This window comes from Leucopleurus acutus, assembly GCF_964270905.1.
Source record: "Leucopleurus acutus genome assembly, chromosome: 12".
In the NCBI taxonomy this organism is placed as follows: Eukaryota; Metazoa; Chordata; class Mammalia; order Artiodactyla; family Delphinidae; genus Leucopleurus; species Leucopleurus acutus.
Window position 1 is genome coordinate 90419152 of NC_139154.1, and position 27657 is coordinate 90446808.

A 27657-nucleotide genomic window follows, 5' to 3' on the forward strand; every position below is an offset into this window, starting at 1 on the left:
TTCTGTGAAGATTAATTGAGTTAATACTTGTAAAGTGCAAATATTAACACGGCTCCTGGCCCTTGGTGAGCTCACAGTGAGTGGTGCCTCATTACTATGGGGGAGCGTTCCATATTGAACCCCACCCATCTCCATCCACGTCAAACCATTCCAGCAAGGTCCTGGCATATAAAATGCACACAGCACAGCAAACATCCAGAAACTTAGCTGCCCAGGCTCACGTTTTTGCTCCCATCTATGGCTTTGTTGTTTAACTGATAGCTGCAGTCCTTATTAGGGTTCCTAGCCCATCAAATTTCTACCTGTCAAGTCCAAAGAGTAAATTGTACTTATTTTTATTTTATCCTCAGGACTAATTTTTCATCGGTATAGCAACTTTTCAACAAGTTAACAGTCTCTGGAGGAGATATCAGTCACCTGCTAACCAAGGCCATCAGGGGGGAATAAACTATCAATCTGCTTGCACGAACCCCCTGGTGGGATGTTGTAACTGGAGGGCAGGTTAGATAACAAAATAGTGCATAGGATACCCAGTGGTGCCCATGACATCCGGACAGGCCCACAGGCATCAAGACACAGCCACGGGCTTCTGACTCACACACCTGCAAAAGGACATCAGGGCAGGCACAGAGCCCAGAACACAAAAGGCCACTCTCCACAATGAAGTCAAGAACCATCCCCATCTATCTGGCACAGAATGATCTGATCTGTGCTCTTCAGACAGCACAGGCATGACCCTTGAGCAGGGCCAGCCTGAACCAGGAATGGGGACTTCATGAATTCCTGACCACTGAGGCTTCCCCAGATCCTGAGCTGGTATGTCACCACCCATCCTTTCTTCCTGTGGCTCTGGAAGCCAGAGGGGTTGTGGCTCTGCAGATGAGGCCCAGGGAGGGAAGCACTGTGAGATCTGCAGCAGAACCCAATCCCAATGCTCTGGGGAGCCAGGAGGGCGGGGGACGGGCAATCTGTTTATTGGGGGACTGAACAGCAGGCTCACACCTAGAGCACTGTGCTACCCAGCCTCCAGATGGACACTGCAGGCATTACCGACGTGAGCCAGAACCGGGAAGTACAGCTAGTGCCAGGGCCCCCCCACCCTCTCCCCTCCTCCCAGCTCCCTGGAGGCACATGGGGGCTTTCAGGATAGAAAACAAAGGAGGCCCAGAAAACAAGACAGGCAGCTTTAAGCTACTGAAGGGAGCAAAGAGGGGAAACATGGCCTCATTCCCCAAACTCTGAAAGCAGGAAGGAGTCCCAAGGGGTGAAGACAGGCTAGAGGGGAGCTTGGGCTGGGAGCAGACACAGGATCAGGAAGGACCCGGAGGCTGGACCACCCCTGACAGGTCCACGAGGAACTGCCACAGTCTGAGGACTACTCTGGCCTAGAGAGGGTCGTGTCAGGTCACACCACCCAGGCTCCTCAGTGCCCACGGCCAGAGGGCAGCACCACGCTCAGGAATGGGGAGATCCCAGCCTGCCCTCCCTGCTGACGGCTGCCCCCAACTCAGCAGGCAACACAGACACCTGAAGATGGACCCTGCCTTACCAGCACTGCAGCAGCTCACGCCACTTCCAGGGCCCCGCACAAGGACATCGGCCAAGGGGCTGCCTCTGTTGGCACCTCTGCCCTCCCTCCACGTTGTGGGCTGCAGTCCAGCACATTCGCCTGTCCCTTCCTCTGGAGGCCCCATCCTCTCTGTGTCCATGATGTGCTTCCTCGCCTGGACTCCTCCTATCCACCATCTCCTCCTCACCAGACCCTACTCATCCCTCAAGTCTCAGGCTAGAAATCTCTTCTAGACTCCCCTAGTCTGGGCAGGTTACTCCTCCCTCTGCTCTCCCACAGCATCATGTGTTTTCACTGTCATTGCCTAGATTCTGGGGAGTCCACGAGGCAGGACCCTCCTCTAGCTTTTCCCCTCCTCTCTCCCCAGGCCCTAGCACCAACCCTGGCCTGTAGGTGCTCCATAAATACATAGTGAAACAAACTGGACTGGGGAGGGCTGATGGCTTAGCTACCCACCCTATGGAACACCCCACCAGGTACTAGTGTGTCATGTGGCAGCACAGGGCCTCAGCTTGGGCTTTGCACCTAAAGGTGCTAGAAGGCAGGGGCGGTGTCTCACAGAGTCACCAACGGAACAGAAGAGAAGACAACAGCAGAGGAGGGACAGCAACATGTTTTGGTTGGAGGATGAGTAGAGTTTTAGTAACTGATCCAGCAGAGAGGAGGAAGCCTCCCCTCAATGCCCGCAGAAGGCACACTTAAGAAGCTGGGCCATGGGACTTCCCTGGTGGTCCAGTGGTTAAGACTTTACATTCCAGTGCAGGGGGTGGCGGGTTTGATCCCTGGTCGGGGAGCTAAGATCCCACATGCCTCGTGGCCAAAATAACAAAACATAAAAACAGAAGCAATATTGTAACAAATTCAATAAAGACTTTAAAAATGGTCCACATCAAAAAAAAAAAATCTTAAAATAAAAAGAAGCCAGGCCACCACCCCCAGGGCACCAGCAAAGTTCAGGACTTGGAGGGACCAAGCACCCCAGGAACAAAGAGTTAATCATAGGGCTAAACACAGGGATTTGGTTGAAAATCTGTATTCAAAGCAGTAGAACCCCTCGGCCTTCCCCACACAGCTAGGTGACTCTTACCGCCCTCACCTGTATCCCCCAGACAATGGAAGTTTATCAACCTTCTGGAGAAACTGAATCCAAGTGACTCCAGACTTGGGAACACTAGCCCAGTGGAGAGCGGGAGCAGGTGAGGCTAAAAGCAGGGAAATTAACGAAAATCTGCAAAGTGAATATTGGGACTCCAGCCTCCTTCCCCTACTTGGCTTCCAGAATGCAGACCAATGAGAAGATAGTGTATTTACGAAACAGGAAGAGGATCCTGTTAAAAAGAACCAAGAAAAGAAACAATCAAATAGCTCTCAGAAATTAAAATTATACTATCTGAAGTTAGAAATTCAATAGACATGTTGAATATAAACTCAAGGAAATTTCCTGTAAAGCCAAGCAGAGGGACAAAGTGAAGGAATAGGAGAGAAAAAAAGGAAAAGAAAATCTGAGTGTTAATCTAAGATGTTGAATATTTGACTAATAGGAATTCCAGAATGAGAAGAAATTATCAAAGAAACAGTATAAGAAAAGTTGCCAGAACTGAGAGATGGGAGTCTTCAGATTGAAAGAGGTCACCAGGAACCCAAAATAATGAATTTTAAAAGAGATGGCATTGTGGAAGTTTAGAAATAAACTGTATAGATAAAGAGAAGATCCTAAACATTGCCAAAGAGAGAAAACAGGTCACTTGCAAAGAATCAGGAATACAATAGCATTGGCTTTTTCAACAGCTAGACCTGAAGCCAGAAGAGCAATGTCTTCAAAATTCTGAAGGAATATGGTTATCAACCTAAAAATTGGAATTTTCTCCTCAAACTGTCAGTTAAAGCTGAGTGCAGAATTACAATTACAAATTACCTTCTTTTCAGATCTAAAAGGATTCAAAATTTTCTTCCCATTTGCCTTTTTTTCAGGAAGCCACCAGAAGAGGTGTTCCACCAAAATGAAGGTGTATACCAAGAGGAAGGCCTGGAGGGACGTGGTCTCCAGAAATGAAAGTTTCAGAGAAAAATAATGGAACTGAAGGACAGGAGTCTTCAGATTGAAAGGAGGCACTGAAAATATCAAAAGGCTGCTACAGGGTGCAGTAAGAATTTGAGATGGTACAAGGAAAACTATGTTAATGAGAAAAAATGAGGCAATTATTAAATCCAGGTAAAACATAAAGTCGAAAAGGAGAGGAAACATAATCATGAACAACAAAGTTGTAATATTATTCATATAATTGTAATAATGTGAATATTGAATATCCATAAACCCCAAAACTATGATAACTATTTGGGGAGGGTGATGAGGGTAGGGGAGAGAAATGTGTTTATGGGAGTGAATAATAAGAGAGCTGAATCCTCAACTACCGTAATAGATAATACAAAAGAACTACTTGAGAAATAGCGGTGTAGATAAGCATGTTAGTTTGAAATACAGGTTTCTAACTGAAGAAACAGCTAACAGTATTTGCTTCTGGGGAATAGAAATGGGAATTGAGGAGGGATGGGGCAACATACTATTTTTCCTTACAAGTGTTTTAGTACTAGTTGACTTTTTGAACTATGCACATTGCTTACTTTGAAAAAAACTGTGAAATTAATTTTTAATAGATTTTAAAATAAAGCTTATGAACGAAAAGAAAAACTTCAGCACATCAACCATCTGTCTCTACAGTCACTAGAGCTCTAGAGCTGCGCTCTAAACTACATCTCCCTACCCTTCCCCCAAACTAAACAAAACCATCAACATTTCAATTAGTTCTAATTCAAGTTCCTACAGGATATAAAAAAATGAAATTGGGCTTCCCTGGTGGCTCAGTGGTTGGGAGTCCGCCTGCCGATGCAGGGGACATGGGTTCAAGCCCTGGTCCGGGAAGATCCCACGTGCCGTGGAGCAGCTAAGCCTGTGCACCACAACTACTAAGCCCGCGTGCCTGGAGTCCATGCTCTGCAACAAGAGAAGCCACCGCAATGAGAGGCCAGTGCACCGCAGCGAAGAGTAGGCCCCGCTCGCCACAACTAGATAAAGCCCGTGTGCAGCAAGGAAGATGCAACGCAGCCAAAAATAAATAAATAAAATAAATAAATTTTTTTAAAAAATGAAATTACAGAGTTTTAGCCTCATCTCCACCATCCTCCCCCATATTTCCCATCCTCAGTCTGAACTTTTGGGTAGTGGTATGCTGGTAGATGTTTAATACTTGATTCTTTGAGAAAAAAGTCCTGATTTATAGTATTTGCCAATTTCCATGGTGTAAATTCTCCTATTGTGGATGATTTCAAGCCATCACTATGATGTCACTGAATGTGGAATTGGGAAAAGATGCACACGTTAGCTCCAGCAAACTACTGCCTTAGGCCTCTCTAGCCTTATCAGCCTCCCTACCAGACCCAGGTTACAGGAGAGACTTGAATATCCCTTCCAAAAAGCCAGAAGTCCACAAGGGATGTAGCAGCAGTAGAAGTGGATTCTGAAGGGAAGAGAAGTGGTTCTGGCTGCAGGGAGGGGGTGGTGAATTTGCCACCTTCCTTTCCCTCCCCACCTCTAGCAGAGTTACCTGCTCATTAGTAACCCCCGGACGCAGGGTCCCATGCTTGTAGTCTTCCAGCAGCTGCACAGCCTCTCTGAGACGTCTCTGCAGGCAAAGAAAAGGGACATTGAGGGACACACATCCAGGGCTCCGGCAACCCTCTCCTTGAAGGGGTGCATCAGTACTGATCAAGCACTGACTATATTTACAGTGTACAAGGCCTGCCCTCCAGTTCGTGGGACTCACGCAAAACATTAAAGAAGGCTACAGCCTAAATGTCCTTTCATAGGGAAATGGCTAAATGGCAGTGGCATAATAATACTATGGAACATTATTCAGCAGTTTAAAAGTAAAGTAGATCTACATGGCCATATCGCCAAGATATTTTTTTAAGTGAGAAAGCAAGTTGCAGAGCTGTATGATGCTGTTCGTTGTACCAAACAAACAAAACACACACACATAGAAAATAATATTTCCTATGAGAGTATTTATGTGAGAAGATGCATCAGAAATGCTCTAGAAGGAGACCCACCAAACTGGTGACAGGGGTTACCTCAGGGTAGGAGGAAAGGGCTCAAACTTGGCAAGCGGTGTCGGGAGGAACTTGAATCTTAATTGTAATATTGAATGTTTTTATAAAGAGAACATATTTATGAAATACTTATATAATTTCTTCCCAACATTTAAAAAACACTAGCAGAGATTTACATACTAAAATACATATGGCCACAGTAACTGATGGGGAAAGAAAAAAATAAAAGGATAGAATTGTTATGATTTTTAAAACCTTAAAAGCTAAAGAGACAGCAACAGTGAGAGAAGGCAGCCCTTATCCACCAAAAGACTTGTATAAGAATATTCATAGTGACACTCTTCAAACAGCCCCAAACTGCAAACCATTCAAATGTCGGTAATAGATTAGATAAGTAAACTGTGGTATATGCATACAATGAAATATTATACCTCATTTAAAAAAGCAAACTACAAATATATGTTATAATGTGGATGAATCTTCCCCAGATTGGCACCCCAATATCTCTCATCCCCCATGTTCTTCTAGAACTTTCCCACATGCCCCATCCAGAGGTACAGTCTATGTCCCCTCCCCTTGATCCTGAGCAGGCCTTTATGACTGCCTCAACAATAGAGTATAGCCAAGGTGAGGCTATGTGACCTCTGAGGCTAGGTATGCAAGGCTAAAAATGCCTTGCACTTCCACCTTGTTCTCTTGGGATGCTCACTCTCTTGGAACTCAGCCATCATAGTGTAAGGAAGCCCAAGCAGGCTACTGAGAGACTCATGTGGATAAGAACTGAGGGGCTGGGGCTCCAGTTAAGCCACCAGCACCAACTTGCCTGCCATGAAAGTGAGCCATCTTGAAATGGACCTTCCCCAGTCAAGCTGCCCTAGCCGAAGCTGCATGGAGCAGAGAAAAACCATCCCTTCTAAGCCCTGCCCAAACGAAGATCAGTGAGCAAAAGAATTGCTTTTTGTTGTTTCAAGCCACTAAATTTTGGGGTGATTTGCTACATAATAATAGAAGGCTGATACACATAATGATAAGCAAAAGAAGGCAAACACAGAAAAGTATATATAAAATTCATGGGACTTCCCTGGTGGTCCAGTGGGTAAGACCCCACGCTCCCAGTGCAGGGGGCCAGGGTTCGATTCCTGATTGGTGAACTAGATCCCACACGCATGCCACAACGCAACTAAAGATCCTGCATGCCGCAACTAAACATGCCACTATGAAGATCCCACGTGCCGCAACTAAGACCCAGAGCAGCCTAAATAAATAAAGTATATATAAAATTCAAAAACAGGCAAAATGCACCTATGGTGGTAGAGGTCATTACAGTGTTACCTTGGGGCAGGGCGGGGGGGTGGTGGTGGTACTGACTTGGAAAGGGCATGAGGGAACCCTCTGGAATAATGGAAATGTTCAATGTCTTGATCTGACTGGTGGTTACGTGGTATAAACATATGTCAAAATCCATTAGGCCATACACTTAAGATTTGTGCATTTTCCTGTATGTATGTTATACCTCAAAAAATCAACAATAAACAGTGACAACAGTGAGAGAAGGCAGCCTATGTCAAGGTCAGATGAGGAACCCAGGCAACAGGGATGCTCATCGTGGGGGAAGAAACCCAGGGAAGCCACCGTGTTCCCCTTTGACCAAGGGACAAACCTGGCTAAGGACGGGAGTACAGAGAGACCTCCACAGAAGCCCCTGGTCTAAAGGCAGCATGCAGCCCCAGGGAGGGCACCCCGTGGGGCATTTGCTGAGCAGGCTGACAGTGGTCACATAGGATGGGAAATGAACAGCCACCTCCTGTACTGAAACAGCAGGACTAACTGCCAGCCCAGACAAGCCAGCCGGGCTGTCAGGGGGCCAGGAAAATGTCTCACTTGGGTGTAGCCTGACTGCTAGAAAGCACTGCCTCTCCCCTTTCAAATATATGCATCTCAATCCCTGAATTCCAGAGTCTTTTCCCAGAATCTGTTTGTCTCCAAAGTACAGATAACTTTGTGTTTTTTGTTTTTGTTTTGCCAGTTATACTAGTAATCCATGCTGTTTAGAGAAAATGGCAGAAAAACTGAAAGCACACAAAAAATTTTTAATCACCTGTAAACATACCACTTGCAAAGTGATGATTTTCCTTCTAGACTTAATACATTTGTTTTTCATGTTGATTGTTGGTTTTAACTTGCTTAAGGTCACGCAGAAAGAGAGCGGTTTAGTATTCGAGCCCAGAGTTTAGTCAGACCCTTGCTGTCCCTGCAACCCCCCAAAACTTCCTAGTGATGCGGCCAGCTCCCCACCCCAAGCCTGCTTCCTCCCAGCCTCAGCCTCTGCCCCGACAATGAATGCTCTACTTTCCACCCTGAATGGTGAATGGCCCCGCTTTCTCATTATTTTCCCACTCCAGGGATTCTCCTGAGTTCCTCTAAGAACCTGGCCAGATTCCATCTCATTTGACATGGTCATCAAAGGGAGGCCTCTTGTCTCAGGAGTAAGTTCCAAAGAGCCCTGATCTTGGCATGCACTGAGAACCAAATCCACAGTTTCTCAGGACAAGTCTGCGGATGCAGGACTGAGGAAAGCTAGAATGTGCTTTTCTGCCTCTGGGCCTTGCTAAGCCTCAGCTTGGCCCCCCAGGTCAGAGGCTGAGGGGTCGGGGCTCCTAGCACCTCTGTGGGACAGGCAAGGCCCCAGGCCACTTGTCTTGAGAGGTCCCCGAGGGCTGGCTGTCCTGGGAGCTGGACTCCTCACAGCAGAGAAGGGGATGGTTTTCAGGGAGACTTGAGGGATAGGTTTGCTTTAAACCCTCCTCCCACCCCAGTGCATTGTGATGCTCGAGAGGGATGGGGAAAGCTGGGGGTCAATGGCAGGGTGAACTTTGTAGGAGGTCTTTTCAACCAGGAACAAACAGGCAGCTAGGCCCTCAATGCAAAGACGGTGAGGGGCCCAGCTGGCTTGGAGACAAGGCTGCAGGCCCTTCTCTGGAGCCCTGGGCTGGGGGAGGGACGGCCCAATGTTGCTTCCCAGACTCCATCACCAGACTGCCAGAAAGTGTCACAGCACGTGTATTTGATGGGGCATGGTCTCCGGAAACTCCCTCAGGAAACAGGCACCTGGGAGGTCTGTTTCAGGGCAGAGAATTCGAACAGAAGTCCCACCCCAAGGCCCTGAGGGGAAGAAGGAAGCAAAAGGGCAGGCATGGAGTGTTAGGGTGGTGGCAGAGAGGCAGGAGACCCTACCGGACAGGAATGGGGATGGTGGGACACAGGAAGGAAAGGCACAAAAAAGAAAGATGAGGAAAGTCATCAGAAGCAAAGCTAATCTTTTTTTGAGGGAAGGGGGTACCCTGTAGCCCATGCCCAAGCTAAATGCAGACTGAGTATAATCCATGCTTGTCTAGGGAGGATGTCAAAATGATTTAAATATTTATTATAAAATTTAATATGTTAAAATATAGGATGGGAGTGACAGCACCTGGTCAGGATGTGAGGAACACCCAGAAACATTTCACCCCCACTTCTGATAAAGGACCCACCCACTCCCCAGGTGGTACCTGCAGGTTCCCACCTCCTGATCTTGCCCACACTGTTCCCACCACCACCCATCCCCATCCCCAACCATCCTTCAAGGCTCAGGGCCATCTTCTCCAGGAATCTTCCAGAAATGTTCTCTCCGTCCTCTGAACAGCCAGAGAGCATTTGGTTTGTACCTCTCTGAGGTCCCCGACCACTTACCAGCATGTGCCCATGTTATCTGTCAGAGACTGCAAGGTGCAGGGAGCAAGGGACTGGTTTTAGGTATCTTTGCAGAACTGCAGGACACACCTACCCCAGCCCATCACCAACACAGGGCCACACATAATGAGCATTTAACAAAAATGAATGACTGAGACTGCTGGCGGGGAGAAGTGAAGGGTATGGTCAGGGTTAGGGATCCAGGTTCCAAAGCAGCAGGCCAGAGTCCCTCAATGATGACGCTGGTTTTACAGAATCCTGGGATTCCAAGAGGCCATGCATGCCCAGTTCACACAGGATGTGAATGAGAATACCCCTGTGTGTGAATATTACAGAACCACGTAGGCATTCCTTTCTCTGAGACATTTGGGGCCCGAGCGGGAAGGGCATTTTGGCACCCAAGGTCACAGAGTGGGTATGGGTGGCACCTAGGAACACCAAGTCCCCTCAATCCCAGCTCTGGGCCATTTCTATGAGATATGAAAACAGAAGAGCCTCCTGTCCTCATGACAGTCGGTAACTGAGAGGGGTGGTCTCCCAGAGAAACCACAGCAACGCCTGCATCCTGAAAAGCTGATGCCTACTGGGGCCAGGCACCCCAGATAAGAAAGGGAAGGAGAAATTGCACACAGAGAAATTGCAGAGCATGTTTAGCGAAAGTGGTGCAATTGAATCATGGGCATTTCAGGCAGTCAAAAGTTTGGGAGTCTCAAAGCTTGCAGAACTTTAAAAAAAAGCGGGGGGAGGGAGGGAGGAAGGAAGGAAGGGGAGTGTCAATGGTCAGGGGAGAATGAATTGACAGCGGGGGCGGGGGGCGGGGCCTGCAGATTACCTCCCGTCCTGCCCTGATCGCTGAGTATTTGATTGCTCTCACCTGGGCCAGTCTTGCACCTGGCAAGGGCAGGGCCGCGCATGCTTACCTTGTCTGCAACCACAGCTTAAACCATTTCTTTGTGGCTCCCAAGCAGTGGGATTTGGGGGCCAAAGCCAATAATTTCTGTGCAGGCAGAGTCTCAAGCCCTTCTCTCATCTTCCCTCCCAGCGGTACAGGGACCCACGGGGTTATCTGTGCTGAGATTGGTTCTTGGCTCACGCCAACCATGAGCTACCCTCTGGGAGGCCCAAGGGAAGGGGAAACCAGGGACACATGGGGAGAGCTCTGTTTCCCCGTGGCAGACCTCTGATCACCTTCAGGACACCGATGTGAGGTAAACCCATATAATTCTGGCAGCGTAACAGGTGGTACAGACCTTTAGAAAATAAATCTGTCCAGCTACCCCAAGAACTATAAAAACAATCATGGTCTCCAGCCTGGATACCCTACTCTTGGGAATTTTTTTCTAAAAAGTAAATTTAGCAGAAATGAAAAATGATTTGCCGGAGACTATTTTTTGCAGGAAAGCAAAAATGGTAGGAAACAACCTACCTGTTAGACCTAAAAGTCTAACAGGGATGGTTATTTATACTATAAGACATGATTTCCCAAAATTATAAAGGCCTGGAAATTGATGATAAAAGCAAATAAAAAGTCTGTGTTCAATGTAATAAGTATGCCAAAAACGGATACAGATGGGCAAAAACCTGAAGTGTATAAGGGTACTGACATTTGGAAATTTTTAAATTAAAAATTCCATTAAAAATTTTAAAATTAGACTATCTGATGCTGTCTAGAATGCATTTAAGTGGACATCCTTACTTACTGCTACTGAGAGCATAAACTGATATAATCTTGGTACAGGTTGGTACAATTTACAGGGCAATTTGCTAATATATATCAAAAGCCTTAAAATGCCTTTCATTCAGAAATTCTACTTTCAGGAATTTATCCAAAGGAAGTAAAGAGAAATATGGGGAGATTTACGTACAAGGGATATTTATTGCAATATTATTTATAATGGCAAAAGACTTGAAACTACCCAAATGGTCAATTGAGAAAATGATTAAGTTAGAGAATAGCCACATGATGGATTACTATACAGTTATTAAACACATTTTGAAACAACATTTGATGACAAGGAAAAATGCTCATGATATGCTACATGGAAAAAACCAATATATACCATGTACACATATATCACATACGATTTTAAATATATATATATTTATGTATGTATACATATATATACGTAATACACACAAAAATCTTCCTTGACTCATGATGGGGTTCATCCCGAGAAATCCACTATAAGTGAAAATATCATCTCGAACCTGTGCCCCCTGCAGTGGACGCACGGAGTCCTAACCACTGGATCACCAGGGAATTCCTGAAAATATCATATCTGAAGTTGAAAAAGCATTTAATACATCTAGCCCACTGAACATCATAGCTTAGCCTGGCCTACCTTACACATGCTCAGAACACTTACATTAGCCTACAGTTGGGAAAAATCATGTAACACAGGCTATTTTATAATGAAATGTTGACTATCTCATGTAATTCATTGAATACTGTAATAAAAGTGAAAAACAGAATGGTTGTGTGGGTACAGAATGGTTCTAAGTGTATCGGTGGTTTCACCCCGTAATCACGTGGCTGACTGGGACCTGTGGCTTCCATGGCCCAACAACATGAGAGAGTATTGTACCCACTAGCCCAGGATATGATCCAAATTCACAATTCGAAGTATGATTTCTACTGAATGTGTATCGCTTTCATACCATCATAAAGTCCATCTTAAGTTGGGGACTGTCTGTACAGAGATAGAGTGAGATATAGATACATATATATCTATATCTGTATACACATTATACAAACCATCCTAATTTTGTACATATACATATACCAGAATGTTAATTGTGATTATTTCTTGCAGGTGAGATAATGAGCAGTTTTTATTTTCTTCTTTAGACTTTAATATTTAGAGATTACTACCCACATCACATCAAGAGGCCCACAATATCAGCTGTTTTCATGGTTAGTGATGCTGCCTCGTAACCTGGTTAAAGGGGTGTCCTCCAAGCTCTCCACTGTAAAGGTACCTTTTCCCCTTAGTAATTGCTAAATAATATTTGGAGGTGATACTTACCTGAAAGCATAAGAGTATCCTGTTTCCCAACAACTTTTACTCTATGAAAATAGCATCCATTAATGATCCTTGTCAAAATCAGTTATTTTGTTGAGGATTACACAATGTTTATTTCCTTCTACATTTATTAGCTGACATTCTTCTGGGAATATGAGCTTCCCCCTTTCACAGTTTTAGTTTTACTATGGACTCATGGATTCTTCTTATTATTATTCAATGTATTATAATCCATTGTTTTTCTTAATGTTCGAATTGTCCCAAATGTGGCTAGTGGGATGCAGCCACTTCCTGTTCCTGTGTCTCCATCAGTCTATGAACAATTTCTTACTTTCTGCAGCAAGTCTCTTTGCCTTGGGTGTGGATTTGGCCATCTCTCCAAGAAGCCCTGGGTCCTTTTTGTAAGTAATGGTATTTAGAAACCAAGATCTGAGTGCTAAGTGTGTTCATTGTTACTGGGGTATCATGGACCTTTCAGTGAACAGAGCCAGGAAATTGAGAAATATAAATGTAAGAGTGTGTGTGTGTGTGTGTGTGTGTAAATCATAAGTTCATATTGATACCTCCAATTCAAATACAACATCACATAGTTTTTGTCTTTTCCCCTACTCCATATTTGTATCTCCCTATTCCCATGGTGAGAACCCTGGTTCCCAACATCAGTATAACGATTTATTCTGTCCTACAATACACCCAAAATAGTTTCAGATTACTACACCAGTACTAATAATGAGTTGGTGTTATTAACACTGCTTCAGTTGGTTTTCTATGTCCTTCAGAATGATCATCTGCCAACCATTCATTCTCTTAAATAATTATTGAATTCAGAATAGCAAACCCCTTTCATCTTCAGTTCATAATCTAAAGTAACTTAGATGTCAGCTGGTATAGCCTTGCCCTGAGGGATCTAAATCTAATTCCATGACCTATGTGGAAGGACAAAGCTAGGGCTTCTGCCAGGTCCCGGTGGTTTCCTTCCTCAGGCCCAATCCTGCACACACGGCACCCTGGCAGTAGACTCACAGCCCCTCAAGATCCCTCCAAAGAATCTACTCTTGCTGGACTTCAGGAACCAGGCAGATTTTATGACAATATCCCAGGAATGATGGTGGAGGGGACAGCAACTTTCACAAGCATGTATGACCAATCTCAAAAGGGCCCCCAGACACTCGCCTTCCAGTTCATCGTGGTTACTCGCTCTCCTTCCCACTGTTTTTCCCTCTTGTTCCTTCCCTCTCCTCTCTTTGGGAGGATCAAAAAGCACAATTCTTCCTCCTCTGTCAAGCAGGCAACCTCCTCCCTTTCTGAAGCCTTGCTCAAGACATTCTTAGAACAATGACAGCCTTCTTTCTAAGAGAAATTATGGTGAATAAAATTTGCTCCACCTCATTACACATACAAGGGTGGAATCTTTTTAAAGCTTGGTCTGTTATAAATTGCAAACAAGTAGCTGCAAAACTCTCTCAAGATGAGTCTATCCGTTGACCCAGCTAATGCCCCTCAGAACCGGGTCACCAGAAGGCTCAAGCTGCCCAGGATCTTTCCACCTCAGGACACTCTGGCTTCCAGAGCCACCTCCTCATGTTCTCCACTCTCCTCCCATCCTCACAGATGAACAGGCCTGTCCAGATCTCCTCCCCCTGGGCAGCCACCACCCCACGCTCCCCCCCCAGGACACCAGCCAAGGGCCCTGGGAGAGAAAGTGCTTTGAAGACATAAGCCATGGTCTGTGGACTGAGCCCAGCAGAAGGGGGAACTGGCCCTCCTGGTAGCAACATAGTTTTGGGGGGAGGGGCTCAGGTAAGAGATTCTTTCCTCTTGGTGCCTCTAATTTCTCATTGTTTCCATGCAAATGGCTTTGCTAAGCAACCTGCCTTGGCTAGAACCAGGGAGGGCATGAAGGGCCCATTCATGGCCCTTCCAGATTTTTTAGGGCCTAGAAGATCTTCTGTGGGCAGAACATTTCCAAAAGGCCAGCAAGTAGTATTGGAAACAGTTCCCAGCTGGGATGCAGGAGGGAGAGGTCTAGTTCTTTCCAGGAAGCCTATCAGAATCTTTGATAAGGGGAAGAAACATGTGAAATTTGAAAACTATTCTAAAATGTCTGTTGCACTGGTTATTTCCTAGTCAGTAACTAGTTAAGTTTCCTTGACATTTCAATTAATAGTAAAAAAAATGTATGAGATTTTTAAATTTACCGATGGGGAAATAGGGAAAAGATGGTTTAGTGATATACAAGAATGCTGGGACCTTTCAAAATGCAAGAGTTGAAGACAAAAATGTGGTACAGGAAGCGAGCAGTAAAATGAAATGGTCTGGGAATGAGAGGAGGGTGGACTGGAGAGGTGCCTGTGAACAGCGCAGGCGGCGTGCTGCTCTGCAGCTGCCCATCCACCCCCAAAGTCCCTGCCTGCTTCTGTTAATCAGGGGAGCCCTGAAGAACCTCCGGACCTCCCAAGGCTCCCTCCACCATCTCTCAACGTGCCTCGAAGTCCACCCTTAATAAGCACTGGCCTCTACTGCCTCCTCCATCAAGCAGCTGGCATTTATGTCGGGATTTGTGTTGCAACTCTATCTAGCTGTGCACCGTTTGGGAGCTTTCAAGAAAGACACATAACCTAGGCTAGGTAAGTAGTTTCCCTAGTTGGGTGCTCTTCCAAATTTTTATGGAATCACTTTGATTACTCCTTAGGAGAATCTAGACAGGGCCCAGAAGTACAACAGCCTTGCCCTTAAGAGGCAGTACATCCAGAGGTAAGGTCAGCCAGTTAAATGCTTGAGTCCTTCATCCTTCCTGAGATACAGGAGGAAATCACGTATCAGGGTAATTCCCACATTGCCTATTACTGGGCTGCTCTCCCAGGAACAATGGGAATGGTTCTAGGTCCAGGTACCTAGCAGGCCGTGTGCTTCTTTTCCCTCCAAGAGTTGAAGCAAGCCAATGCCCAGCACAGAGAAGATGAGCAGAGAAGTGCTGTCTACTCAGGGGGCTATAACTCAGAGCCTCAATGACTTGCCTCAAGGTATGTGGGGACCCAGAGTGGGAGCTGAGTAATCTTGGGAGGGTTCCCTAAACTTGAGTTACCTGAACAGGAATGCAAAGGGCTCTGGAGACAAGCATACCTGCGTTCATATCCTGGCTCCATCACTGGCCAGCACCATGTGCATGAGACTTAACTTCTGTCTGTCTGTTTCCTCATCTGTAAAATGTTACTTAGAATAGAATCTACCTCATAGGGTTGCTTTGAGTTAATCTGACGAGCTTCTACATGTAAAGTGCTTATGACACTGCCTTGCTCACAGAAAATGCTTAATAAATATCTGCTGCTTTACATGTGTATCATTCCTGTACACATTTACACATCTGTAAATACAATACAAAGGATATAAAGACACACTTCTTGGGATGGCTCAAATATATCTGACAATACATTTAAATTTGATAATATCAAGGACTGGTGGAGCAACTAGAACATTGTAGATGAGAATGTAAAATGTACAGCAATCTTTAAATGACAGTTTGGGAGTTTCCTACGAAGTTAAACATTTACTTACCACACTTACCGTATGAGCCAGCAATCTGAGTCCTAGTTATTCACACAAGAGAAATGAAAGCATACGTCCACACAAAGAATGCTCAGAGCAATTTTATTGATAATAATCAGAAAATGGGAACAGCCCAGGTGTTCATCAGCAAGTGGATGGATAAACAAATTCTGGAACATCCTCTCAATGGAATGCTGCTCAGTGGTCAGGAGGGATGAAGTACTGATACATGCAACAACATAGATGAATCCCAAAAGCAACATGCTAAGGGAAAGAAGCCAGACACACAAGACTACATACTGTAGGACTTCACTCATATGACATTCTAGAAACAGCAAAACAGCAGGGACAGAAAACAGATGAATGGTTGCCAGGGGCTCAGCATGGGGTGTGGGAGATGGATTATAAACGGGCATGAGGAATGTGCTAGGGTGACAGAAACGTTCTACATCTTCATCATGGTGTGGACACGACTCAATATGTTCGTCAAAACTCATAGGATGGTTCACACATAAAAGGTAAACGATACCTTATACTCAGCCTCACCTATCCGAGGAGGGAACTGTGTAGGGAGAGGGTATGAAGGATCCTTTTTTGTTCTACTTAAATGCATCTGAACTGCATGAACTCTTGTAATACAATCCATGTACTTGGTAATAATTTTATGGAAGTTTGAAATAATAATAATGACATATATCTACCTTGAAGGGATGTGGTGAGATTCAGATGAAATGAGATAATGTGTATAAGGCAAACACACAGATGACCTATGGACCTTCCAAAGTCACAAGGTATAAAGGCCAAGCGGTCTCCATCGAGAGTGACAGCCATGACTCACCTCAGTGACAAAGAGTGTGCGAGGGTCGATGATGTCCAAGAAGTGCCTGAAGCGACCGTAGAAGGATGTCTGGAGAAGGGGTGGGAGAGGAGACTGGATGAGTTTCTGTACTCCGTCCTCCAGACAATGGGGAACACTACCCACAGCTCATCCTTACTGCCAGTGTCCCACAGTCCCCAGGACTTTCCAAGCGGGTGAGGAACACCAATGAGGCCTTGCTTCTCAGTGACCTGAGGGCAGCTTTCCCAGGTCTGAGGGCTTTCTAAAGTCAACTCAGAAAGACCATTAAGACACTCAGTGACTGTCCCAATGTCTCTTCCACATGCCTCCCATTCTGCTCCCAATGCCCTGAGATCTACGCCAAGCCTTTCAGCAGCTCCCGGGCACCACTGAGCATGCAGACTGGAGGGGAGGTCTGGTGCCCAGTCCTCTCCCAGTCTCTCCTGCCCAGCACAGCCTCTCTGCTTTACTTAGGACCCTCGAGTGAGGTAGGGTCCCTCCCCAAAGTCCAGCACAGGCACTGCCCCCAGGGAAAGCTCCCCACAGGTGGAACTCAAACACAGTGGTGCCCAGCTCTCAGCCCTCAGGCCTTCCTTCCCCCATAGCCCAACTGCTGCTGTGAGGCCCAGGACAAGGGGCCAGCTCCCCTATCCTTGCCCCAGAGCAGAGGCCTTGGAAAAGGAGGGCTTTGTGCTAAACAGGCCACAGGCATTAGAGCACAATGAAAAGAAACCAAGCAACGCTGCTGCTGGGCCTTCTGCCCTCAGGACAGGGCCAGCTTGGGAAAGCCAAGCTCAAGGGGAGGAGAGAGGGCACAGAGCTAGGGGACAAAGGGGAAAGCTGCAAACGCCGGGGGTTCATGCCTCACTACACTCAGGCTGTGTCCCAAATCCTCCCTGGAGCCCCACAGCTCTCCAAGCTCATCCTCCGCTCAGTGGAGGAAGATGCCTCCACACTCTTTTCCCTTCTCACTAGGGCACCAGACCCTGCAGCCGATTTCTGCTCCTTCCGCTTCCCAATAAAGACCACGAAAGGACCCGGGTCACCAAAAGGTCCCCTGCACACACCAGGCCCCATGCCACCTCCATCTCTCTGCTCACCATGGCACCCCCTGCATGGAGCAGCCTTTCCACCCCCAGCCTTTCACAGACGCATCAAGCTTCCACACCATTCCTAACTAAAACAGTTGCTTCTCTAACCTCTTATAACTCAAATGGCCTAAACTATTTCCCAATTTATACATGATGCTCAATCAGAGACGTTCAGAGGTGTGGTCAGGGGTATATGCTGAGGACACTCACTGTTGCATTATTTATAAAGGCAGATGGTTAAAATGACGATCCATTTACATGATCGAACACTACACAGCCATTTAAAATCATGTTTTCAGACAATGTTTATGACATGCAAAAATGCTTATGATTTGTGAAATGCATGTAAAATGCATGATTCCAACCTAACAGACAGGAGATAAATAGAGCTAGATAGATATTAAATGGATAGCAAAGAGACGGGATGACATCCACTAGAATAAACCAGGGTTCCTTAGAGAAGTGGCTGATTCCAGGGCTGGGGCAGGGAAGGTACACGATGAAACTGGCACATGTTGTTGTGCTAGAAAGTAATGAAGTGCCACACCCCAAAATGATGGGGCATGTTCAAAGGACCAGCAAGAGGCAAATGGACGTCGTGTGCCTCTGAGAAGTTCCCACTAGTGCTCACATAGTATTCTGAAGGGACTGAGTCTAATCATGTGAAAGCATCAGACAAACCCAAACTGAGGAGCATTCCATAAAATAACTGGCCTTGTTCACCAAACACGTCAATGTCGTAAAGACAAAGAAAGACTGAAGAACTGCCCCCACATTAAAGGAAACTAAAGAGACAAGACAACTGAATGCAACGCATGATTTTCGACTGAATCCTGGACTAGAGGGGGAAATGCGCTCAAGGACATTGCTGAGAAAACTGACAAAATTGGAATAGGATTATAGATTAATAAAAGTAGTGTACTCAAATTAAATTTCCTGAATAACTGTACTGTGGTTATTGCTATAGACTGAATATTAGTGTCCCCTCAAAATTCATATGTTAGGGCTTCCCTGGTGGCACAGTGGTTAAAAATCCACCTGCCAAGGCAGGGGACATGGGTTCGAGCCCTGGTCCGGGAAGATCCCACATGCCTTGGAGCAACTAAGCCTGTGCACCACAACTACTGAGCCTGCACTCTAGAGCCCGTGAGCCACAACTACTGAGCTCTTGTGCCACAACTACTGAAGCCCACATGCCTAGAGCCTGTGTTCCTCAACAAGAGAAGCCACAGCAATGAAAAGCTCACGCACCGCAATGAAGAGTAGCGCCCGCTAGCCGCAACTAGAGAAAAGCCTGCGCAGCAACGAAGACCCAATGCAGCCAAAAATAAATAAATAAATAAATAAAAATAAAGTTCCCTTAAAAAAAAAAACTCATATGTTAAAGCCTAAGTCCCTAGGTGATGGTATTTGGAGATGAGGCCTTTGGGAGCCCTCATGAATGGCATTAATGCTGTTATATTGACTCCAGAGAAATCCCTTGCCCCTTCCACCATGTAAGAGCACAGTGAGCTGTCTATGACCAGGAATCAGGCCCTCACCAGATACTGAATCTGCCAGTGCCTTAGTCGTGGACTTCCCAGACTTCAGAACTGGGAGAAATTAATTTCTGTTGTTTATAAGGCACCCAGTCTATGGTATTTTTATTATAACAGCCCAAACAGACTAAGAGATGTAAGAGAATGTCCTTGTTCTTAAGGATACACTGAAGTATTAAGGGATAAATGAATATAATCTACTCTCAAATGGTTGAGAAAAAATAACATGTATAGGAACTTCCCTGGTGGTCCAGTGGATAAGACTCCGTGCTCCCAATGCAGGGGGCCCAGGTTCGATCCCTGGTCGGGGAACTAGTTCCCACATGCATGTCACAACTAAGAAGTCCACATGCCGCAACTAAAGATCCCACGTGCTGCACCTAAGACTCAGTGCAGCCTAAATAAATAAATAAATAAATATTAAAATAAATAAATAACGTGTAAATATACAGGGTGGTAATAAAATCTGGAAATGTAGGCATTATTATTCTGTTTACAGATTGAAGATGTTCTTGGTAACATGTATATTTGCTATGTTTCTGGACTTTATGATCATCTGTAGACAAAGAATAATAAAGGAAATGTGACAAAATGTTAAAAACTAGTGGATCTAAGCAAAGGGTATATGGAATTTCTCTGTATTCTTCTTGCAACTTTTCTGTAAGACTGAAACTGTTTCAAAATTAGGATTTCAAAATCGTATTATTTAAAAAGCTAGATGAAAATATATTAAAATGTTAACAGAGATCGCCTCTCGGTAATAGGATTTTTACTTCCATATCTTTTATATTGCTTTTAAAATGAAAAAAAATCAGTATTATGTATAATATAAATAAGTAATATTCTATTTTTTAAATATATATTTAAAGTAAAATACAAACTGGTCTATTACTCGATTATAAGCTACTGAAGGATGTGGGCTATTGGATATTCTTTCTGTATTATCTTCCTTGGCTCCTGGTCTTGTGTTACACACCTAGAAGAGGCTCCACAAACACACTGGCCACAGGAATGAATGAGTGGGCCGGTGAACAGCCAATGCCCGGCAGTTAGCAGCCCAAGGAGGGAAGAGGATCAGCAGGGGCAGAGGTGAGGGCCTGAACGAGAACGGCCTGAGGGAAGCAGCTTCTTGAAGATGATCGGGTGCAAACATCCAGCCTCTGACTCGCCCTGTGGTCTGTCACTGCCTTCATCCCTTCCCGGCCCTGCTAGCCCTCTCGTATTACTCTCCACCACTGCCACTGGAAGAGAGTCCTAAGTAAGACATTCGGCTCCATTGATACCTACAAACCCATACTGGACTAGCTGAGGGAACACCACGACGAACAAGCCCGCAAGGAGCCGAGACCATCAAGAGAGACAAACAAGTAAACAGATAACTATAAAACACTGTGATCCCTAGGGCTTCCCTGGTGGCGCAGTGGTTGAGAATCTGCCTGCCAATGCAGGGGACACGGGTTCAAGCCCTGGTCTGGGAGGATCCCACATGCCGCAGAGCAACTAGGCCCGTGAGCCACAACTACTGAGCCTGCGCGTCTGGAGCCTGTGCTCCGCAACAAGAGAGGCCGCCATAGTGAGGCCCGCGCACCGCGATGAAGAATGGCCCCCGCTTGCCACAACTAGAGAAAGCCCTCGCACAGAAACGAAGAGGCAACACGGAAAAAATTAATTAATTAATTAATAACCTCCTACCCCCAACATCTTCTAAAAAAACCAACAAACAAAAAAAACCAACACTGTGATCCCTGCCTAAATGAGGCATCCTTATGGGCACAGGAGACACAGTTTATTCCTCCCTAGTGAGTCAGGAAGCTTCCCAGAGGAGCTGGGATGAGTGGATGGATGAGTTTACCTAGCAGAGAAGGGTATCAGCAAGAGCTCAAAGGCATGCAGGCTCGGGTCAGAAACTGCACCAGGCTCCTGTGGTTTTTTCAGTCATTCACCAAATAGCTATTGAAGACCTACTGTGTGCCTAAGACTGTGCTAGGTCCTGGGATTAGAGCAAGGTTAACTGACTAGGGGAATGAGGAATAACACAGTCATGGTAATGCCTAGATCTCTAGTCAGACACTAATGCTTATTAACCAGGATAAGGAAAGCAAGAAGCATACTGATTTAGTGGAGAGGAAGATAACAGTTCTGGATTGGCCACGTAAACTTGTGATACTTAAAGGGCCTTCCAGATGTAACCTCTCAACAAAGACTTAAACATATAGGCCTGAGATTCAAGAAAGGGGTTCTGAGTTGGAAATGCTAGGCATACACGTCCTAACCCAATCAGACTAACCTCCCCCACTACCCTGGGAAAAAGTCAGGCTTACTGACTCACTGCAATGAGGGAGGCCACAAAGTAGAGGAACTATAAGGCATTTTGTCAAACAAAGGGAAAAAACTGAGTTAGTGCAGAATTCTGGGGAAAGGTAGAGTAAAATTTAAATGAAGCAGTACATTAACAGGCTGGAAGCAAAGCAGGGCTGTGGGGAAGGGGGTCCACATAGGTCTGGACTGAGAAGTAGACGTAGGGTTGTTTTTTTTTTTGAAAACTATAAAGTTAAAGCTCCTTATTTGAAGCTCTGCACTTGCGTTGATTCTCTGAGTCAAAGTGCCACAGGCCCACCAATCAAAAGGGGGATGTGTCATTCCTACTGTTACCTGGTTCTACAAGGATTGAACCATTAGCCACTGCAGTCTCTAACCTTCAAGACACCCTGAAAGGAGTTCAGGGCAGAGTTCAGGGCTGAGATCAGGAAGGAGGCTCTCTGTGCTCTGGGAAAATTGGCAGAACAGGCCTTCAGAGTTAAATATTTTCAGGACAAGTCTTTTATGAACATGGATTCTTGCGTCTTCCCATACTTAGAAAAGCACTAAAACCATTAACTAAGATATCTGTTCCTCATGCGTGGCAGCAACCTTCTCCTGAGATGTGTGCTTGATTACAAGTACCCTTCGCCAAGATCATATACATGCTGACCTCCCCCTTTACCTCTTCAGAGCAGTTTCTCAGAGCTCTGTGAGAGGGTGTCTTCCAGACTATAGTCCTCAGTAAGACACTAAATAAATCAACTCACAGTTCTTACGTTGTGTTTTCGTGGGGGTTTTTTGTTTGTTTTTGTTTTTGTCTTTTACATCTTTATTGGAGTATAATTGCTTTACAATGGTGTGTTAGTTTCTGCTTTATAACAAAGTGAATCAGTTATACATAAACATATGTTCCCATATCTCTTCCCTCTTGCGTCTCCCTCCCTCCCACCTTCCCTATCCCACCCATCTAGGTGGTCACAAAGCGCCGAGCTGATCTCCCTGTGCTATGCGGCTGCTTCCCACTAGCTATCTATTTTACGTTTGGTAGTGTATATATGTCTATGCCACTCTCTCACTTTGTCACAGCTTACCCTTCCCCCTCCCCATATCCTCAAGTCCATTCTCTAGTAGGTCTGTGTCTCATAGTTTTGGAAGTTTTAGCCACAGCAATCAGAGAAGAAAAGGAAATAAAAGGAATCCAAATCGGAAAAGAAGAAGTAAAGCTGTCACTGTTTGCAGATGACATGATACTCTACATAGAGAATCCTAAAGATGCTACCAGAAAACTACTAGAGCTAATCAATGAATTTGGTAAAGTAGCAGGATACAAAATTAATGCACAGAAATCTCTGGCATTCCTATACACTAATGATGAAAAATCTGAAAGTGAAATTAAGAAAACACTCCCATTTACCATTGCAACAAAAAGAATAAAATATCTAGGAATAAACCTACCTAAGGAGACAAAAGACCTGTATGCAGAAAATTATAAGACACTGATGAAAGAAATTAAAGATGATACAAATATATGGAGAGATATACCAAGTTCTTGGATTGGAAGAATCAACACTGTGAAAATGACTCTACTACCCAAAGCAATCTACAGATTCAATGTAATCCCTATCAAACTACCAGTGGCATTTTTCACAGAACTAGAACAAAAGAATCAACGTTGTGTCTGTTTTTTTCTAAGTCGACACTACTGATACATTTTAAACAGCAAAGTTTCTGGCAATCTATGACCTTGGAGAATGTGATTTCTCAGTGAGTATGAACGAGTGGCTCCCCAAAGAAGGAGGTGGCTGGGATACCTCAGGGCTGAGCAGGCCCTAGTCAGAAGCACTCTTCTTTATAGCTGCCTTTATGTGTCTGTCCTCCCTGCCTGATGCAGGACACAGCAGGGAAGGTTTCTACCTTCTCAGCCTAATTAGTTTTTATTACTTTCTCAATAGTTTAATATGTATGACTTTTTTTGCCCTCCAAAATTCAGACCCCACTTTTACCCCATCAGATAATCAGTGGATGTCTTTCCTTCCCTTTTGCTTCACTGGAAAAATGAGTCAGCCAAGTAATTCCTTCCGTTTCCCTTCACAAGAAAGGTGAGTCAGCTAATTCTCAGCAGGGGCTCGAGGCCTGCTGCCTTCCTAACTCTGGGGCCTGGCCCAGCAGAGCACAGCCAGAGAGCTGCCTCGGGAGCAGCAGCTGTGGGCAAAGGCCTGAGAAGAAACTGACAGCCCGCCTGCACCCAGACCTCTAAATCACTGAACCTGCAGCCCAAAGGCGGAAAGGCTGGACCAGCTCAGTAGTCCTCAACCAGGCTACACACTGAATCACCTGGGTTTTCTAAAATCCAGGCTGTATACCCAAGGATTCGAATGCTATTGGCCTAGGGTGGGCTCCAGGCATCGGTGTCTGTTTAGAAACCTGCCCAGGTGATTCCTGTGCAGCAGGGGTTGAGAGCCACTGGACTGGAAGGTGTTGACCGTGTCCACAGCACAAACAAGCCCCAGGACCAACCCTGGGAAACAGTCGCTCTCTAGCCTATAGAACGTAAATGTATAACTACCTGCAAGGCATTTTCACTTTAGAACTTATTTCTGGCAAACTATATGAGAAGCTTCCCCATTGCCTCCTGACTCTCAGCCCACACAAACCTCTCCATCTTGAAGTGAAGAGTGCATTTTCCTGCCCACAAGCTCCCTGGACCCCAGAGAGAGCCCTATGCAACCCACCGGCTCTGCTACCGTAGGCCTTGGTGGGTTTTGGACCCAGGACACACACAGCACACCCATACCCCCAGTCGTCATAGCAGATAAGTGAGATTTCAGAAGAAACAAGGAAGTTTAAAAAAAAAATAAAGCAAACATTTCTGGATAGACTGAATCACAAATGGGAAGAATCATGTGTGTTTGTTTCCTGTCCTGGGGCCCCAAATTGCCAAAAACGGTGTCAGGCCTGAAGGAAGAAAAGAGTGGGTTCAGGAAAGGAAATGAGCAGAAAAGGAGGAGGAAAGGGAGCAGTCAGTTCACAGAGCTCCCCCAGGCACTCCTGCCATCTTCCCTTCACCTGGCAATATGGGGCAGTGGTTAAAAGTATGGACTTGAGGGCTTCCCTGGTGGCGCAGTGGGAGAGTCCGCCTGCCGATGCAGGGGACGTGGGTTCGTGCCCTGGTCCAGGAGGATCCCACATGCCGCGGAGCGGCTGGGCCTGTGAGCGGTGGCCACTGAGCCTGCGCGTCTGGAGCCTGTGCTCCGCAACGGGAGAGGCCACAACGGTGAGAGGCCCGCGTACCGCAAAAAAAAAAAAAAAAAAAAAAAGTATGGACTTGAAGTTTACAGGAACAACAGGGGACAGAGGAACATCTTAACTTATACCACAGAGATACCTTCAGTCACATTCAGAATAGGGAAATTGTACAGGACAAACAACGCAGTTTCTTCAACAAATAGAAAGAAAGAAAGAGGGAAGAACCAATAGATCAGAAGAGATGAAAGGAACCTACCAGTCAAATATGATGTGTGGGCCTTGTGGGATCCTGAATGAAACAAATCAATTATTTTTAAAATGATGTGACAATCAGGGAAATGTGAATAGTGCAATGGACTGAATGCTTGTCCCCACCCCACCCCCAAAGTCATATGTTGAAATCCTAACCTCCAAGGTGACTGTTTTAGGAATTGGGGTCTTTGGGAAGTGATGAGGTTACCCTAATGATTAGGATTAGTGCCCTTATAAAAGAGACCCCAGAAAGATCCCTCCTCCCTTCTGCCATGGGAGGTTACAGCTAGAAGATGTTATCTATGAACAAGAAAGCTGACTCTCTTCAGACAGTGAATCTGCCAGTGCCTTGATCTTGGACTTCCAGCTTCGAGAACCATGAGAATCAAATTTCTGTTGTTTATATGCTACCCAATCTATGGTATTTTGTTACAGCACCCCAAACAGACTAAGACAAATAATGACTGGTTTGATGATATTAAGAAAGAATTATTTTAGGTGTGTTAGTGGTATGATGGTTATGTTAAAACTAATCAAAAAACCCTCTGATACCACGTGAAAAAGAAGGCACTTCACCTCTGTGACATTCTCCCCCTAAAACCCATAACCATCTAACCATGAGAAAGACACTAGACAAACCCAAATTGAGGGACCTTCTATAAAATATCTGACCAGTACGTCTCAGAACTGTCAAGGTCACCAAACACAAGGTAAGTCTGAGAAACTGTCATAGATCCGAGGGGAGACTGAGGAAACATGACGACCAAATGGAATGTGGGATCCTGGAACAGAAAGATAATGTTAGTGTAAAAGATAGTGAAATCCAACAAAGTCTGGAGTGTAGTTAATAGTAATGTTCCAATGTTGGTTTCTTAGTTCTAACAAATGTACTGTAGTAATCTGAGATGATGACATTAGGGGAAACTTGGGTGAAGGTTATACAGGAATTCTGCTACTTGACTTCTGTACACACAAAATTATTTCAAAAATTTTAAAGTTTATTTAGAAAAGCTAACCAAAAAAGTCTTTACTTTTGAGAGGTACCTACAGCACGTACAATGAAATAATGGGCTTTGCTTTAAAATAATTCATTTGTTGGGGTGGGGGCATATAGGTGAAATGAGGTGGGCCTCACACTGGCAACTGTTGAAACTGAGTGACGGGTGCACAGGAGTTCATTGTCAATTGCCTCCACTTTTGCGTGTTTGAAAGCCTGCATAATAAAAAAGTTGACAATAAACAGACAAACGTAGACTCTGGAGCCAGACTGCCTAGGAAGTAACTAAATCTGTTTGTGTGCCGGTCTTCTCACCTATAATACATGGGATAACTGTACCTGTCTCACACAGTCGTTATGAAAATTAAATAGGTCAATGCACAAAAAGGTTAGAACGATGCTTGGCTAGCATTATCATCTTATGGGGAGAAAGACGGTAACAGACCAAAGCCCATCGAGGCAAGCTGTCTTTCTCCACCCTCTGACACTGCTCAGTGGCCCTCCTCCCCCTACCCCCTTCACAGGGAGATCCTTGAGGAATGAAAGGAAGAAGGGTTGTGGGGGGACTCCAGGGAGTAAGGAAAGATCCTGCCTAGTCTTGCAGAAAGCGGTGATACTGGTTGGGGGTTGAGAGTGGTGTCCCTGGATTGGGCTCTGGGACTGAGCCCTGGATTATGAACCACTCAGGGTTCAAGGGGCTGAAAGTAGCCAGTGCGGTGGGAAGCAGGATTCAAGGGGATGCGTGGGGTTTCCACTGGAGCAAGAAGAGGCCGGCAGGGGTGGGCTATGCAGGCCTTTGGGGCCTTCCCAACAGAGGTCTTTATCTCAGAAGCAGGGGAAGCCACTGGAAGGTGTTTAAGAACATATGTGTTGGGCGAGAGGGTGGGGCGTCACCTGATCAGACCTGCATTGTTGGGACTCTGCCATGCGGAAGAGGAAGGGATTGGAAGGGGCCAGAGAGCAAGTAGGGAGCCCTGTCAGGAGGCTTCTGCAGTGGCTCAGGAGATAGATGATGGGGGCTCAGTCTAGGATTCCAGCAGTGGAGATAAGTGGATTTGAGAGCTATCTGAGAGGAGAACCCTGGGCCTCTGGTTGCATTTAGAGGGTGAAGGAGAGGAAGGCAAGTATACAGGTGACTCCCAGTTTCTTGAGAGTCATCTGGGTGGCAGGTTGGGCTGCTTGCACAACCAGGGAATCGTGTGGAGGAGCAGATCTGGAGGAAAGGGAAGTTCCTTAACATGAATGAATATCACACTCACTGAGCTTTATGCAGGTCACTATGCTTGGGGAGAGGTGCTTCAAAAGCAAATACAACAAACACTAGCTGCCCTCAGGAGTGGTGCCAAAAAGAGGTACCAGCAATGGCTGCCTGAACAGTAGCCTCAAAGGTGCATGTATGGCTCCAGCGGTGATCACAGC

General features: G+C 45.6%; 1 protein-coding gene across 2 annotated transcripts in view; it reads right to left on the minus strand.

Moving 5' to 3' along the window:
- SFXN5 (sideroflexin 5) overlaps nt 1-27657 on the minus strand; it is a gene marked incomplete at its 5' end in the record, with an annotated part of 115542 nt that overhangs the window by 85937 nt on the left and 1948 nt on the right. For both annotated transcript variants that reach the window (XM_082851953.1, XM_082851951.1), the window contains 2 exons: nt 5173-5250; nt 16814-16882. In XM_082851953.1, coding sequence (XP_082708079.1) covers nt 5173-5250; nt 16814-16882 — 147 coding nt within the window. The remainder of the gene's footprint in view (nt 1-5172; nt 5251-16813; nt 16883-27657) is intronic.